Source organism: Augochlora pura, chromosome 2, assembly GCF_028453695.1.
Source record: "Augochlora pura isolate Apur16 chromosome 2, APUR_v2.2.1, whole genome shotgun sequence".
Classification (NCBI taxonomy): Eukaryota; Metazoa; Arthropoda; class Insecta; order Hymenoptera; family Halictidae; genus Augochlora; species Augochlora pura.
Window position 1 is genome coordinate 24,709,243 of NC_135773.1, and position 18,423 is coordinate 24,727,665.

At 43.8% G+C, this 18,423-nt stretch overlaps 1 protein-coding gene across 1 annotated transcript in view; it reads left to right on the forward strand.

Moving 5' to 3' along the window:
* LOC144477517 (uncharacterized) overlaps window positions 1-17,800 on the forward strand; it is a 159,945-nt gene extending 142,145 nt beyond the window's left edge. Inside the window, exon 7 of the mRNA XM_078195244.1 lies at window positions 11,819-17,800. Within this exon, the coding sequence (XP_078051370.1) occupies window positions 11,819-11,904 (86 nt within the window). The 3' untranslated portion in view covers window positions 11,905-17,800. The remainder of the gene's footprint in view (window positions 1-11,818) is intronic.
* The last annotated feature ends 623 nt before the right edge of the window (window positions 17,801-18,423 follow it).

The following is an 18,423-nucleotide window of genomic DNA, read 5'->3' on the forward strand; positions in this document are numbered from 1 at the left end:
CTCGCCGTGATACGGGGCTGGCGCGCGCGCGCGCTCGCACGGTTTAGTTTTCGAAGGGACCCAGAAGCAACCACCAACGCGTCGTGTAATTAATAACGCCGAGATTAATCCATATCATCGCCCGGAAAATTACGGGATTGCAGGAAGAATCCAAGGATCGGCGAATATCTGGGATACCTGAGGAGCATCCAGTCTCGGATCGGATTACTCCTCGCGGCTAGGACTAGACTAATTTCGTCACCGAATTGCTCCCGGCTAGATCAATTTTTCCGTTCGTATCCGGCTCGTCGGTAACGAGATTAAACTGATTTTTATACGTACATAAAACGATAGTATCAAATGTTGACGTAATTATTGGCTCAGGAGAAACGCGTTCGTCGCAATTGACGCGTTGTTTCAGTCTTGATAAAAAAAAGGAAAGAAAGAGGTAATGACAAAGGATAACGAGTTTACATTGTATCGGCAGCTAGTTATAGCGTTGCAAGCCGCAAGTAAGAACCGTAAAATTTCATCGAGTTTTTATCGACGAGCCGCATCGCGTGATTAAATTGAATTCTAGCGCGTGAAAGTGGAATATGATGGATGGCGTCCGCACGAGCGGAGCACCGCCCCATCGTTTTAAAACGTGAAGAATTCACTAACCCCCTAGCGAGGAAATAATTTCGTGCTTCTCATATATTAATATTCCCGTCATTAGGATCGAACCGCGTTATTCCGCATTTATTGGAATGTTTTAGAGACATTCGTTTCCAAAGACAGTTCTCTATTGCGCAACCATCGAAGTATCGGGAATCCTTCAATTTTAAGTCAGAATATCGCATACCATTGTATTATTTAATCGAATCGATTTTTCACGAATTTCCATACGAAGCCAGATTTAGAAAACGCAGAAAAATTCGCAGTTGCGACAGCCTATACTGTTTTCCTAGCTTTAATCATTTCCCAGATTAATAAAATTATTAATATTATTTAATATACCAATATTCTATACTTTGAATATTTTTTTATAAAATCAACCGTTTGCCAAAGTCTCGCCGCGATCGATAGATGTATAGCAGTATGCCGCATATTCTGTAACAATAGAAATTCCCGTTGTACCAAGCACAAACATTTGGAGCATAGTTTGAAGATTACACAATAATACACAGTGTACACGTTTCGGCCATCATTTATCAATGAACCGTTTGAAGTTTTCGTCGTGATGCAGTAACGACGTTGATGGAGTTAGTCCTAGTCTTCGAAATGTAATTAACGCTGGAATGGGATTCCGCGAGGTCTTTGATTTTCCTCGAAGACGTATAGTTCCGGCAATTGGCAATCCACACTTCAAATAAGCCGCACGCGAAATGCTTACACCCCGGTCCCTGGCTACATTGTCCCACAAACATCGAGCCCGCCGAACATGTATTTCGACATTCCGCACGCTTGATACCGACAGGGATCATACCTCTGCCAAGCCTATCAGAACTAATCAGAAGCACTAAATCTGTTCCATTGATCAGATATACATCGCGTACGTATCCACGATGTGTTACATGCTAACTTTAGCTACACTTAGATGACATTTGACGTACATAATTAGACAGCTGGCCTGCGTCCGAATTACGGTTATTCTAATTTGTTTTGTAAGAACGTAGAATAGAGAAATTCGTTTCGATAACGATAACATTTTCCTTGCTTGCGGTAAAAATCAAATATAACGAGTAGTTATTAATATCTGCTCTTTTGTATTTTATGTTAATTTGTAGGAGAATAGTTTTGTTTAAATGGCTACGTATTAAAATACCTAACAGAAAAATGATACTTTTAGAAGTTCGTTTCTATAACTATAAAATTTTCCTTGCTTGCGGTAAAAATCAAATATAACGAGTGGTTATTAATATCTGCTCTTTTGTATTTTATGTTAATTTGTAGGAGAATAGTTTTGTTTAAATGGCTATGTATTAAAATACCTAACAGAAAAATGATTCTTTTAAAAACGTTGTAGAACATTCTAATAGGAGAAAGAATGAGAAACTTGTCACCTGTAGTTTAATTGATTTCTAGTTTAACAATGAACAGTTTCGACAAAGACGATTTGGAGAGGAATTTTTCGAATATTTCGAAATTACGGGACAGTATCGTGCATGCGCAGCTTTAACCCATTGACTGGTATACAATTGTGTTGTTTCGAGACAGACAATCAGCTATGCAGCGGTAAACCAGAGTTATTTGGGATAGGCAATCAACTATGCAGTGGTAAGCCGAGATATCTCACGTGATACGAAGGGAAAGTACAAATGTGGGTCAATAGTAGCAGAATACCACGTTATTGTGTCTCTCGTTTAATACTGAAAATCTGGAACTACTTGTGCCGCTACCACGGAGAACATTTTAATGGGGCTATGATTCCGTGCGAAACAACGAACTTGAAAAAGTTCGTGCTGTACGCCGTGCGTTTCGAAATTGAACAGTCCATTTTTATTAATGATAAATTTTAGTAATGATAGAATAATTCGAGGATGCCTTCAAAAACCCTAAACGTGTAAATACAAAGCATTCCAATTCGGTGTCTCGATTGCCACTCGAGTGAAAAATTCGCGAAACAATTCGCAATCTGGAGGTGCATAGAGGGTAAAGGAGACGTTCTGTCGCGAATTCGCCGGAATCGAAATTAGATTACCGCAGAAAGGGATGAAGTCATCCACGGAGAATTTTGCCGTGGATCGAGCACAGGCTATCTGGAAACGCCGGCGGTTCTCCTTTTCGAATATCGCCCGGGCCGCCGCCGCCGCGATGAAACGTGCGTGTGCTAGCCGAAGTTTCGGCGACAAGCAACAGTGGAATTCTCTTCTCGGTTCTGCATCTTCTTTCCCGATCGAATGAAGGGGGGTACGTAAGATTCGGTCTCGTTGAGAAACTTGTTCCGCGGAAAATGTCGACTGTAGGGTTCTCGGCGCGCCGTTACGAAAGTTCGGCTCCTCGTCTAGCCCGGTTCTCTCTTGACCCCTTTAAAACCCATCTCTCCCCCCGTCCCTCCCCTCCTCGTCTCTCGCTCCTCTGTCTTTCCTACCGTGTTACGACCCGGAGACCGAGCTCGCCTATCCCACTCGTCCCGCCGGCTTCCCGAATCTCTTCCGGATTCCCTGGACACTGATCCCCACGTGTGTAACGACGAACTAAAAGGGGAAACGAAACGTTTGAATGTCTTCGAATCTGTTTCTACCGGCCGGCGGAGTTTCACGATAAATCGTTAATGTTCTTTAGATCGACAGGAATGTGTACAAATGCGCGCGGCTCTCGCCCGTAATTCTTCCTTCCTCGTATCGCGTTGCGGATTTTATCGAGCCGCTCGAGGCATTGATTAAGCATTCTTTCGTGAGCCTCGCGGGCGAAATAAATCATTCGGTGGTATAAAGAAACTCGATCGTTGGCGATACTTTTAAATAGAATTTCGTAGATTTTTCAAATTAGATTTATAATAATTTTGCAAAATAATTCTGTAAAATTTCAAAAAGTCTTCGTATCGTAAATTATAATGCACAGAAATAGAATTGTTTATCAGCAGTTGAAAACTCTGAAATTGCTGTGGAATTAAGATGATATGTCTTCCGAAATAACCGGAGAAGCAATTTAAGCACTGTAATTAGGAATCAAGAATCTCCACTCGTTACTAAAAGATATATTACTAGAAAAAAAAGGGTCTCTGATTTATTCCAGGAGGTAATTAGCCGCGGTATTAATTACCGACTCTAGTCTTTCAAATTTAGATCGTCACATTATTATCGACGTACGAATGATTTACATTAATGACTTCCAATTAATTCTATGGAATTTCTGACTGAAAAGCGAAGCTTTTTCTGTAGGTACATTTGCCACGTGTGAGCTGACACACTGGCACATTAAATATCAATTTGACAAATTAAAGAAATTTCAGATAAACAAACATCGTTACGCGATGCAACGAAAATCTATTTAAATGTTTGCTCGATAAAGAATCACCGTCCATCAGATAAACATCATTTTTCGTGTTCGCCATCTTGATTATTCCGCGCGACAATATTTGAATGCGTTCGATGGATGATTCGAAAGCCGTTCCACGGAATCCCTGTTTTTCCTTCATCTCGCCGGGTAATAAGATTAAGCCGCGCCGGAATACTGAAACGTAATAAAATTTCCGGAAAGCCTCTCGCAAGGGACACCATTAAACGGAACGCCGGTAGATTTTCCTTTCCCACGTTCTTTGTCCGTTGAACCGAGGGAGAAGTCAATTTCGTAAAAACAATTCTGTCGACCACGGGCCAGAGAGTAATACGTACGAATCAACGGGGACCGGGCAACAGCCTGCGAAGGACTTGGTGTGAACGAAATGAAATTACCACGAGCGCGGGAACCGAACGAATTCCTGAAACGTCGCTGCCACGGGCGGTCTGATGGAAAAGGGGCCAAAACGAAGGAGCAGAGACGAGTTTCGAATTAGTTGAGAGCCACACTATTTTTCGATGTATCAATCCGCCGGCTCGTCCTGGATAACTCTCTCGCAAAACCGCCTCGAAGATCCTATCTTTCGCGCTCGAATGAAACGAAAGTATAGACTTTACAAGAGAGGCTTCCTTAGGTGTCCAATTAGCTTTGGGAAAACAAAAGAATTTATGGTGTCTCGTCTGCTAATACGAGTGTCATTCGTTCGACAAATTCGATAATCGCTGGAAAATAGATAAAGATATCTGGGATCATTTCAAGCAACTTTTCCTTTCACACAAATTTTCTCCAATTTTCCAAATTGAATTGGGATTCGGCGCAATCCGCATTGAATGAAATAAATCGCGTACCATCGATCAGAATTGAAGCATCGCTCGAGATTGTGGTCTAATTTTCCACGAAAATTAGTTAACGAAATAAAGATCGTCGCCGTGGAAGGCGACGTAATCCGCGGCTAAATAATCGTTAGGGGAAGAAAAGCAGGTGTGTCGAGGTGGGCGGGGAAAATAGTGGCAGGGATCGCTGCAGATTATCTCGCGGCGAAATAACCAAGCGTTCCGTTCGAAGAAAGTTGCGAAAACATGGTACGCGGAGGATGGGAACGGCATGTCACGTCTATGGGTTTTCAGTAAGAGCTTTCCAGTGGAACTCAAGTGACCGTGCGCACCGAGGAGTCCATGTAGCTTAAGCTGCGGGGAAATCTGGAGAGTTCTTGATATAAAAACTCTCCAGACAACTTCATGAGTCGGCATTCTAAAGCTCGCGACACGAGTCCTTCAAAGTTTTACAGAAACGATTTACATAGAATACAACGGCGAAGGACCGCAGTCATTGTCGCGTGTGCTCTCGCCCCACGTATTCGCGTGTGTGTATATACATACGTGTGTAAATGGGAACGTGCACGCTCTCTTCGGACGTCCCGAAATTCAGCAGGACCGGAAAATCTTACGGAAAAGCTGAGTCCTTGGCGGGTGGATGCGTAACTTGTAAGGTAAATTGCAGGGTCACTCGCTTGATTACAAATGAAATCGAAGATTTTCGGAACGATGTGAACTTAGGATTTCCCCTGCTTTTCCTTTTCGCTCGTGGTGTATTTTTTTTTTGGGGCAGCAGCGCCGACTAACAACGACGGAATTTTAGTGGAAACTTTGCACAGTTTCGAACGGTAACTTTTTGAAAATGGGCGATTCGAGAACTGAACCGCCGACGGAACAAGGATCGACTTCCTATTGTTCGAAATTCGCGAACCGTCCGAAATTTCGCGAGCGGTGTCTCTGCAGCGCGGAGCGACAACTAGTGCCGGTACTTTCCCTCGAGTATACGAGGTTCGGCGGGCACCCGCGAGATACCCGAATGGAGCAAAATTTGCCGATATCTCGCGCGATAGCCGTGCAGTCGAATATATCGTAAATAGATACGTATGCTGGCTAACTAATGTCATTTAAGTTCGAAATGTTTCATTTTCCATTTATTATCTGATTCTTCTATATGTATAGCTATTAACTATTTCAACGGCGGTTCTCCACTTCTTTTAGCGAGCGTACAGTAGTTCGACGGACCGTACCGTCGCAGCGAGAGGGGTTAATGCATAAAATCCGCAGTTTGCTCATAAGTCACAGCTCCGGTTACAACGCACAACCGCGAAACAAAGTCCGAACGGCTTGTCGATCGTTCCGCGAGGCGATAGAAAATAAGGGAATTGTTTGCATATCGATGAATTTTAATTCTCCGGTTATTTAGTCTAGTGATCTTTCATACATTTTCGGTGAATATTCATGAGACGCTTGTTTTCACGGGAACATAAATAATGAAACGGGGGCTGGAATACGAGCGCGTTTCAATGGTGAAGTATAATCGAAATGTTTCTCTTGTTTTGTATGCGCTGGGCACAGCTTGCGCGGTCCAATTTTTGTATGATTTTCATGGATTTCGAAACATATTTCCGTTGAAGAGTGTACACCGTCGCTGTACGTAGCCGTACAGTGTATAATTGTTAATTTGCCGGATATTCATACGGCGACGCGCGATCTTCGTTGTTTTGCATCGCCGAGTAAATTTACTAACGGAAAATTAGATATGTCGGCATCCGAACGCCAAATAATCCTAGCGAAATAACAGCGTTGTCAGCGTTTAGCTAGTTCAATAATAAGTATTGATTGTAGCGCGATCAAAATTAACCGGCGGCTTTACTAAGCCTGTCAAGCTCACTCCGCATCTTCAACCATAACATTGACTCTATTTGCTATCGTCATCGTAATATTGTCCGTAGGCAGCAACCAGAAGGTAGTTCTATACGCCCGTTATCTCTCCAACAAACAGGAGGAACAAACATTAATTAGAGGCTGTGCGTGTTTTTCGACTAAATAACCATTCCATAGAAATATTATCACGAAGAATCGAAATTCCGAAAACTGCTTTTCACGACGGCTCTAATTTGTGCTATACATTTTTCTATCATTATACAGGGGTTTTTTTTTCGAGAATGTCTTTTTTCCGTTTGGAGATTGGTTTCTGTGAAAAATGGCGACTGAAAAGCTCTTACTTTTCATCGAATGTTAAGCCTAACGTTTAAATATATACATTTTGCAAAGCAATATCTGGCATAATATTAAATGGAATTCTTCGTGTTCGTTATTTATTAATTTCTTAACTTCATTCATATATATATATGTCGATCAATGAAACCAATATTTCGAGCGGTAATTCCGATGCGACGGACATGAATAATTCCGTCTTCCTCTCCTAAATTGACGTCTATTTCACTTTATAGCAGTCCCCAATTAATTAAAAATAAATTCTGTATCATTATCGCTTGCACCAACGTCTATTCGATTCGAATGTATCATTCGTAATTGTTTGCGCACATTTTAATTTTCTGTCGATTAATGGAACAAAATGGGAAGCTTCCGATCGACCATGGCGATCGCTGCTTCGAATAACACGAATAAAATTCCTAAAAACAATTTCGTTTACAACGAAACCATATCGTAACCACGTTCAATTCGAGCGAACCGACAACACAAATCATCGAAAAAAAAATATAATGTTTTACACATTGCTCGTCTAAAAATTATTACATTCGTTTCCTTGTAACTCGGGAACTAGACAAGCGAATCGCGAAAGTTCATTGCTCTTTAACAAGACGAAACTCTTGACGAGGCAGACGAATTAGAAATGTTCTCACCTTTACGTTCAACTATCTCAGAAAGTAAAAATTTGATATTTTAAACGAAATTGATCAAGTCGAGTTCTTGCCAACTTTCGGAGGCCAAACACTCCGTCGATACGTTTAAGCAACTTTCTTTGAAAACGAAGCAAGCAAGCAAGCAAGCAAGCAAGCAAGCAAGCAAGACTGGTCTTTCCCAGAGTCGGGCGTAAATGGTTCTTTTAATTGGACTCGATAGCGCCAGCAATTTCCTACGAATCACATCCACGGGCCGCTTTTCCAACGATAAAACCCTCGACCGACAGTCGATCCATCACGAAAACATCTGGCTAATAGATAGAGGAGGGTCCACCACGATTGCTCCGTGGATGTGTTGAAACGAGGGAATACCTGCACACATTTTTCCGGGGTCCTGTCCGCGCGTCGAGGATTCCTTCGCGTCCGAGTGGTTCGACGAAAAGTGATTCTTCGGATGCGGGGAGTTCTGATCGGTCAATACAATCTACGTGGACACACTTCCGATAATCACGGCGCTAAGCGTTCCCGATCAATCACCGGATTCCCTGGTTCCTGGTGTATGCGAGCGTAGGAGCGCCGCGTCGCCTCGCGTCGCGTCGCGTAGCGTCGGAGGAACGTGGAGACGCGGTGCCCGAGAACCATCCAGCAGGATATTTCCCTATCTGACTGCACGTGGCTGTCCCGAATAGCTGTGTTCCACCGGTTGTACCCGTGCAGCCGATAAGCGAGCGACCTGGCGGTTGCTCGATCCCATCGTCGAGAACGATGTCGGTCGACTGGTCGAGAGAGAGACCCTCCCCCAGTCCAGGAGTTTCCTTCGCGGAGTAGTTTACCACCGGCACGGAGCCGACCGAATAATCAGGTATGCAAAGGTCTGATAACGGGTGCCATTCGTCGAGTGATTCGAGATGCTGGATGCATCTATGCAGCCTTGAAGCAAACACCCCCCGCCCCGGCCCATTCCGAACTGTTACGGTGCCCTTTGCACCCTGTGCTACTACTTCGACACCCGCGGCCGATCAAAAATTGTCCCATCCTCGCGAATTTATTTAACGCATACTCTCCGTCCCCCGCGCGACGAAAATTCACGCGATAAATCAGCAATAGCCGAGTGACGGAAATTCGTCTCGTTTCTATAATACAAAAAATAAGTCTTCTTTCTGCGCGACTTGGCACAAGACGAACCGTTTCAATAATTAAACGATCCACGCCAGGTGGAGAAGCACTTTTCAAATGAGTAACAAAATCGAATCGCTTCGAAACATTTTTAAAAATTGAATTCACGCTGTTAAAAAATGTCAAAAGCAGAAAATCCCATTAACCTTGTTGGTACGGTACTCGGGGGAAAAAAACGATATAACGGATCGAATGGTTTTTGTACGTAGTTGATAGGGCAATTAATTGCAAAAGTCAATCAGAACAAAATTGGGTAACGCGTGGCTTTTTATGTAAGTTATATAACTCGGGGCAACGATTAAGAATGTGTGATAGAAATTGAAATCAAAAAGCAGCTATAAATTAGAAATGAACATCTGGTAGTTGGAATGATTAATTTGTCGAAACAGTTATTTTTCGATAGGTAGCGCAAACAATTGGGCATGGTAGCTGATCTTAATTTGGTGCCGGTATTTAAAAGGATTTTCCTGTATGTGGGATGGACGCTAAAGTTTCAGATTAGGGGACTGCACACTTTAGTCACTGGAACCAGGAGAAATTCGATTAGGATTTAAGGAGATTAGGCTATCGGCGGAAAACTAGTAGAGTAATGGTTGTACGTTAGAACGTAGTTAGACCCACTTAGAAATTGGAAAATTATAGATGGCCGATGATTTAAATGTATTGTTCCCACGGGCTATTTATGGAAGGATCACCTACCATAAAACCAATTCCAATTTCTACGTGACCCACACGCCGGCGTCAACGTGTTAAACAATAACGATAACTAATTTGGATAAACCTTTGGGTGAACCAATCTACGCGGAAATAATGTTTGCCGATAAGCGGTACAATTGTAGACGATGGAATGTATCGAAAAATCACTTTACGTATATTGAATGCGAAATTCAATTTTTCCGCTTAATAACAACAATTCTATAGACCGTACAAGCGAAACGCGACTTTCGACGTAATAAATGGATCGCAATTTCCATGTAGCTCGCAGACCAGAGAGTAACTAATTACGCAGTAAACATTTGAAAAATTAATTTACAATTTATCGATGAACGAACGTAGATTAAACAAAAATTGTAAGAGAAATAATTACGATCTTTTTTGCGGGAAAGTACATAATGGAGAATGTTCGGACGTATCATCAAAGCAGCGAAGGATCTGCTGAAATTAATTACGTTTTAAATTTCTCTTCTACATCGTCACGGTAGCAAACCGTTTTTTTTTTTAATACAGCCATTTTTCCTTATATTTACCGGCCATGAATATTATACTTATGTCTGCTCGCGAATATTATAACTGCATACTTTAAGCCATTGTTAACTAATTCACCTATAAAGCGACGATCACACATGAACGTTACACCCCTCGCATTCTAATCCTTTAAAAGGTATTGCAACATTGAAGTATCATATTCATTACTTGCATATTTTACGTTTCTACCGGGCGCTTCGTAAAATCGAAACTACTCTATAATGCGTTGCAAATTTAAAGCACATCCATCGTTCGCATCATCCAAATTTCTACCAATCCCGCTGTTGCTGTTTACCAGCGCGTGTATTGCAGTAAATCTGCATTGCCAGACGAATTTGTTGCTAAAATAATTTAGAGTCAAATTGATTTACAATAACTATACAATTTAATTATATCCCGCTCGTTTATGTAGAAATAATTGACACCTTTCCAGTGCTGCCAAGTAGAAAAAGGAAGAATCTTTCAAGCTTTCCGACAAGCGATACCCGACATCGACGTGTATCGGTTAGAAACGCCTGCTCGATTCAAAGCCATAGAAGATGTTTACCCCAGTCAATCCCTTCCCCCCGTAACATCTCCAGAATCCGCGATTAGAGATCCGGGAACAGCTCGATGAACTCGGTTTTAACAGTCTAGTTACGAGAAAGGATCAGTCGCGGCAACTTTGACGCGTCGTCAGACCGTGCGCCGTCGACGGTACCGTAAGCCCGAATTCGCAGCGGCATCAATTGCACGGCGTCTGTCTACGCCGACTGCATACCGGATATACGCGGGTTTTCATATGCGGCGCGGTCGTGATCGATACACCACGCCGGTCCCTCAATTCGGATTAAAATTCAGCAATTATTACCGATAGGTAGCGCGTATCGATCCGCCTCGCTCCATAATCTCATCGGATCCGAAATCTACCTGATAGGCGCGCGTTGTTGTCGTATTACCCGGGCGCAACCGACGCTTCCGGATTCAAAGTTGCGCGAAGCGGACCCTTTTAACGCGAATAAACCGCGGGGAGAACGCTCCGCGAATACGTCGGCAACCGTGGAGAGGGTGCCTAACGATGCTTGCCGCGCGCATCATTATCATGCAATTTTATTCGATCTCGTTTTATGTACTCGAGAGAATTTAGTTATCGATACATGCCGCTTAATCGGCGTGCTGATACTAAGCGGTCCAACACATAATACGAACGTGCGAATAATATATGCCGGGTTAAGCAATTTCGTGAAATGCGACGGACGATCATTTTATAGTTATTAAATTACGGAAATGTATATTACTGCAATATATTAATATATATAATTACAATATGCCGATTGAATCGCGTTTACCTTGATAATAATTAGTGATCGTTGTGGCGTTTGTTTACTGCTCGTTTCCATAGTTTATTCAATTATTCATAATGAAAAGTTATTTCAAGACATTGTCGGATTTGTTATTTAATAAAGAACTCTTAAAACTGTAGAATCGGAGACGTTTTTTCAAGCCACCGTAATCGTCGCGCGGTCAATAAAAAAAAGGAGCCGATGATCGCGCGCCAAGCGCCATCCTAACCCAATCGACAGCCAATAATTATCAGGGGAGCGATTATTGGCTGTCGGTAGCGTCCTCCTGTATCAAAATTCATAGGAGGGCTACTCATTCGGCTCCCAATCTCGCTAATGATCGGAGCCACGACGACAGCGGACACGGCTCGAAGACAAACCGAAGCACGAGAGACAACGTAATAATGTACGTAACTTGTGTGTGTTGCAGTGACCTCCGAAAACGGAAGCGAGGCTTCCACCGCTGCCTATTTGACGATGCTGATGCTGTGTATGCTGCAGCTGCTTCTGAGATAGTCGTGGCACGCCTGAGGTTGCAGTAAGGATGCTGATGGGCGTCTCACGATAAACAGCGCACTAGTCAAAAGCCGGAGCAGGGGTGTAACCGGGGGGCGGCGGCGGTGTAACTAAATAACTAACGGTCAGCGGATATATCTGCCTGCGCGAAAACTACCAATAATAATAATATTGTTGAGAGATCGGCATCGAGTATTACGTGTTTTTTAGCGTACACACGGTTCAGTTTGTTCGGTCGCGTGGAACCCCGTCGTCGCGTGTCCTCGATCGGTGTTCGTTAGGATCGGGAAAGCGGGATAGATCGGTTCGTCGAGCACACACTTGGAACGTCTGAACGTTCGGCGCCGTTGACGAACGCCGCCGCGTGGGACAGGTTTACCGGTCCCGAAACGCGTACGCGATCTGCTCCCGGTGTACAGAGGCGATTAGCCGCGTTTGATTGCTGTTGTGTGTGTGTGTGTGTCACAACGCTCAAGCGATTTCGCATTTGATAAGTGACGAACGAACGGCTGCTCTTTCGAGGACAGACCGGGAGGAACGGACCCCGAGGTCGGACCCCGCGCGTGCCCGACGTCTCCGCGAGTACGTACGTGTACACGCCCTAGCCACGACGATAAATCACTGCTCACCGTTCGCGTATAGTCCCGAGTCGGAACCTCGGATCGCGTTCGATCGCGTGTTCGATCACGGTGGATTTTGGAAAGAACGTAAGAACGAAGCGTAAGGGCACTTCGGATGATCAGGATACGTTCTCCGCAATTTGTCCAGCGTCCCTTTCCAAATCCTGGCGTGATATTCTCGCGGGCTGTCCCAGAAATTGTCTAAGCCTATGGAACAGGCGATTTCTCGAGATCAACCGAAGACAGTTCCAATCAGCCCGATGACTCTTTTCGTTCAGTGAATTGTATTTCATATCTCTATTCTTTGAAAAAAAAAAATAAACTAAAAAATCGGAATATCCCCCTCTAAAAAAATTGTATCGCACATAACAAGACATATTTATCAAATCGAACAATTCCGTTGAAGAATAGTCAATTTCCCGGTTAACAGTTTATGAAAGATCGTAAACCAATCAGAGGACGAATACAGCGAACGCGGTTGAGCGCAGAAAATATAGTCACGCCTCCTATCGAGAGGGCGGTAAATTGGAAAGTGTCTCTTTGAATATTCTCAGGCATCGCCTCTTCGAAGGGCTTGCACGATAGTTTTTGGGACAGCTCGTAGGAGAGAGACCATCGATGGTTTTGTCTCCGCTTCGAGGAAAGATGCGTGTCACGGCGCGGCACTCTGAATCCGTTCGGCCATTGTTCGCCAGCCAGGCCGAAGGAAGCCGCGCGCGCGCGGATCGATCGCGCGCGATTTCGATGCGTAGCAGCTAGTCAAGAGACGCGCGCCGGATTTCGAACTTCTCTTCGCCCTCGTCTCTCGCGTCCCGAAATAGTCGAGGGAGAAACATAGCCTGCCGCTTCGTTGCAACGACGCTTCAGCGACACCAGCCGAGGGGTTTCTTAGGTACTCGCCGGAGCCGCGAGACGCGCAATAGCTCGTCCGTCACGCGTTCCTTTCTTACGGGCGACCTGGCAGGAGGAGGAGGAGGTGTCTCATCAAACACGGCTAGGTTTAAACGCGAACTTTCTTTCGAAGAGCAGGTTCTAATTAATTTTAACTCGCTGACGCCGCGAGCCGAATCGAGGCTCGATTCGCGTATAGTTTTGTAACTGTTCGGATCTAACGAGTTTCGTGCGCGAGCCCCGTCGCGACGAACCTTGTTGCAATATCTTTCGTAGCTTAAGCATCGCGTATGTACAGCGACTACCATCTATATTCGAATAATCTTGAAAAGAGAACAACCTGCAAGTCTCCTTCTCATCCTTTTCTAACAAATAATTTTCACGCATTTGAAATTTGTGCGTACATAATAAAAAAAATCCTATGCCGTATGAATTATCTTATTCGTTACGCTTTGAAAATGTTTGTGTTACAAGCTTGGATAAACTTTCTTTTCGGCGAGATCTGCCGAACTAATTCTTCGGAACCGTCGCAGAATACTGAAATCGGTAATCGAATTTTGGATAAGGTTATTATCCATGGATGGCTGTTCGAATATCGATGGCAGTTGCTGTATGTATTTACGGTAGCTCACACTAAAAATTATCTGTCCCGTTAATTGTATATCATTTGCGGCAACGAACAATTCAATCGTTTTGTATCGATCATTTTCTTTGCGCGGTCAAATTTTGAAAAAGGCGTTTCAACATTTTTGTATAAGAATATGCGACGATGAATTTAACGCGTTGTGTAACAACGTGTAAATGAAGTTACTTTATTTACGTTGGACTATATATACGACTATTTTGAAGTTAATAAAGATTCTTCCGTGCAATTATTATCGACACCGTTATTTATTTGAAACACGAGAAGTTTGATAATCCGTTATAGTTGAACTTACAAAGAATAACGTTACCAACTTATATCGCGATGATAATTATGGAACCTCGTTATTTCTTTTTATTATCGATTCGCGTTCTCTTCTCGTTCCATTACTTTTAATCGTAGCGCAAAAATAAAAGGAAAATTACGTAGCCCGTATTTTTAAGATACCTAAACGATAGTACGACGAGAAACGATGGAAATCCGACACACGTATGTCAAAAGCGTCGACGACACGAAATTTAGATAAGAGAACACGAACGAATTACCGACTGTATGTGATACCTAAAAAGAAAAATTGTATAAACTAATCGTAGCAACAAAGAAAGTAGCAGATAATTTACAGTGTGAGAGACTGTATGTACACGTGTCTCTCTCTCAAACCGTTCCTCGTTACGTAATTGTTTGTCGACTGCACGCGTCTATAATTATTTAGAATATATAAACCACCATCTTAAATCCGCTAATATCGCGTACGAGCACAACCGAGTTCAACTCGTTCGTCGAATCGTCGAATCGCGGAAAGTACGACGCGACGACGCACAAGTAAATCCTGAAACGACATCCCCAATTGGTTGTTCAATGGCGAAAAAAACGATAAAAAAAAAAAGAGGGAAGGAAGGAAACGATCCAGTTTCCAAGAGCAACGCGCCGTTCCTCGGGTTCGTTCAATCTTCGCGGGGGACAATTTTCCTTCCACCGTAACCGTGACGGAAGCATAACGAATAGTAATCTAACGTAAACAGCTGCCACGAAGTTATAGGAATAAGCATAGCAGGCCACGGAAAATCAAAAGGACGAGACCGTAATTTTCGTTGCGCCTCCCGCATTAACGTTTCAAACGAGCCGTTTCATAGAAATCGTTGCGTCGCGGCGCAACAAAAGCGCGACGGATCAGAAGTATTTTTCCCCGTGACGGCGGCGGTATTTTCTTATAGCACGCTACTCCGAACGGTGTTTTCTCGAATATTTTCTTGCTCGCCGGCGTACGAATTGTGTCAACAATCAGGGTCACTTTCTCTCTCTCTCTCTATATATATATATACATATATATCTTTCTTTCTATATCTTTTCTATGTCTTTCACACAAACACAGCTTTTACCCCTTCCTCGCGCTCAAACATTTTACAGAATACGAAAGTTTACAGTTAATACATCCGCGTTCGAGGATAAGGGAGAGATCGATACTCGAATAGAAGCGCAAGACTCGAGGCTGCGGAGGCACACCGACACACAGCCGTGCCCCGTTCTCCAGCCGCCGCCCCCTACCCCCCCTCGGCCTCTCGGATCTTCTTTTATTAAAGGGAACCACTGTAAAACCGCTGAGGAATATCGCGCGTCTATAAACCAGCCACGTGCTGCCCCCCCCCCCCCCGTGTTTCCACGTCTCTGCGATAGAGAAATAGTTCGTATTATTCCGTTCGTCGGCAAGGTGGTGGTGGTGGTGGTGGTGTTGGGTAGGGGCGGGGCGGCGTTTTTCCTCTCGGCACAGAGAGAGCCGGCCGATACACCCGGCGAACTCGCGGCCATTTGCGCGAAGCGCCGATATAAAAGGGAAACTGGTACACTTCGCGGCGGGTTTTATTCTCCGGGCAAGGTACGCCGGCGATGGTTGTACACGCACGCCGCGTCGAACATGATGAATTGACGTCGAGAGCATGGAAATTCTCGGCTTCATTGGCATCGGGAAACGCCGGCCGATAAACCTCGACCGGGATCGACGCCGCCGTCGCCGCGTTAGCGTACTCGAGGGAACGCGCGATCCTCCCGTTATACGCCGACGCATTTTTCTACGATTTTGCGGGTCACGCGGAGCCGCGAACGCGCGCGCGGTGCTGCATCCGGTAATGAGACGACGTCGGCCTGGCTTTTATATTTCCGCGTGTTTATACAGACTGTGCGCGCGTGTCGCCTGTGGAGAGAACGACCGAAATCGAGGCTTTTGTGGCGGGTAACAAAATATTTACGAAGAAGTTTCGCCGTGAATTATGGCGACGCGTTTGTGCAATGAGTTTGATGGAATAAATTCGATTGAGGCGTTCGTAGCAGAATTGGGGAGTTGTAATTCGAAATGGTATAAAGATATTTTTAAATGTCTATTTATTGTTTTTAATCTATTAATATGGTGGCTTGTTATTTAGTCTCTAGTTCTTACAACAGGCGCAGATAATATTTATTTCGCGATTATTCGGTGATCCATGGTAACTTACTAATTGTAAAATACAGAATTTGGTATCCGTGATTTCGACGGGTGCGGCTGCCGGTGGTATCGCTACTAAACGAACGAGAAATCTCTGATTATGAGAAGCGTCTTATTACTGCGTGCAGCTCTTGGCACACGGACGAGTCTCGCGCAACGAAAAGAACTTGCCGCGCAGCGAACCGTACAACCGTGCAACTGTATTTATATACAGTTGTTTCGTCGGCGGCGGATAGCGTTTCCTGTTACCGAAACGAAGCAGAGGGAAAAGAAAATGGAAGCAGGCGCGGAGCGCGAGCGCTTGTACCCCCTCATCTTTTACGTTCGCGCGGCGAGGTAGCGCGCGGGGTCCGCGCTCTAATCGCGCCGCGTTACGCGAATCCCGGTTTTATTTGCGCAATTATATCTTTCATCTGCCGTTGTGTCACCGAGTTCGTAGAAAATTACAAATGCACCAGGGACTGTACACGGTTTTCAGATAGATCCTAGCCGTAGCCCGCATGTAGATATTTTTCCATGGTGGAAGCAAAGGAAAAAAAAGAGGGGGGAGAATGAATTTCTGCGAGCGTCGACGTGGGCTTTCCAGAGAGAGAGAAGAAAAAAAAAAGAGAAATGTAATTAAAGAGTCACGGGAACTAAATATTATATTTAAAGGTTCGCTGAGAAAAATGAACGAGTGTAACATAGTCGCAAACACAGAAAAGATAAACGCTGAGAAAACGATGTAATTTATCTTCGAGTACGGTCCGAAGGATTAATTGTATGGCGGACGACCGGTTTCAGAACGACATCCGGAGCATTTCTGTAGAACGTGAAAAAATTATCTGCAGGGGGGTTCAATTAACGTAACGCCCGAATGCCAAAGAAGGTACATACGTCTTTCGTTTACGTTCACCCGTTCGATACACACATACTTATGTAATTGTAAAACTGCAATCTATGTAAGTATTAAACGCTAATTATAATACGGAGCGGAGGGATGGTAATTTTGATGAAGCGACTACTGTAATCTATGTAACGATTAAAGTGGATGATTAATTTTAAAAATTGTTAATGTCGTGCCTGCGTTGTTTCATTGACTCTCTATTGTATCGGTTCCCGATATTTATCGATTATGTTCGGACGTTTTAGATGGTGAACTGTTCAAACGGATTACTTGAATGAATTATGTTTAATATATATAAATTTGAATACTGTAATACATGGTAACTATACTGTTATTGTATATAATATTTTCTTATTTTTCCTTATAACCTACGCATTATATAAAACATAATAAATTTGGAAATTTATAATTTATTCTTTGTTCTCACTGAACGATCCAGTAACACCACTACATATTTATTAGCGTGCAATACTTCTTGCCCCGATAAACGATCCTAAAAATTCTCGCCGAGTTTAGCTAACTTACATTCACCTCTCAAATATCCAAATCGAATTCAGTTCGCTCGAAACTATAATATTCGTTCGTTCCTATAAAGATTACTTTCGAAAACTAGACGAAAGCTAGTTAGTAAATGTTTAATGTCAAATGAACTGGTACTTCACCCATTGCTAAATATTTTTGCTATACACGCGATTGCTAAACTATGCGATTTCGCAAACGTCGACCAGCCGAGAAATGCAAGAAGAAAAGATTCTGAAAAATTCGTTGTTTCGGTCTGGTTACGGCCCCTCCTCGACCCGGTACCCAAAGTCACTCGAGCTATCAAAGTCGATGGGATCGCGTAGGAAACTTCCCGGCGCGCATGTTGTATTCCGTTTAAGGCCAATTTAATTGCCAGCGTTAGACGGCAGTTTCGCCGCGAGGGGGGATGGCGAGGAGGAGGGTTAGGAAAACGGCTCGCCGGACGGCCGGCATAAAACTGATTCGAGAAAAGTCAGTTTAC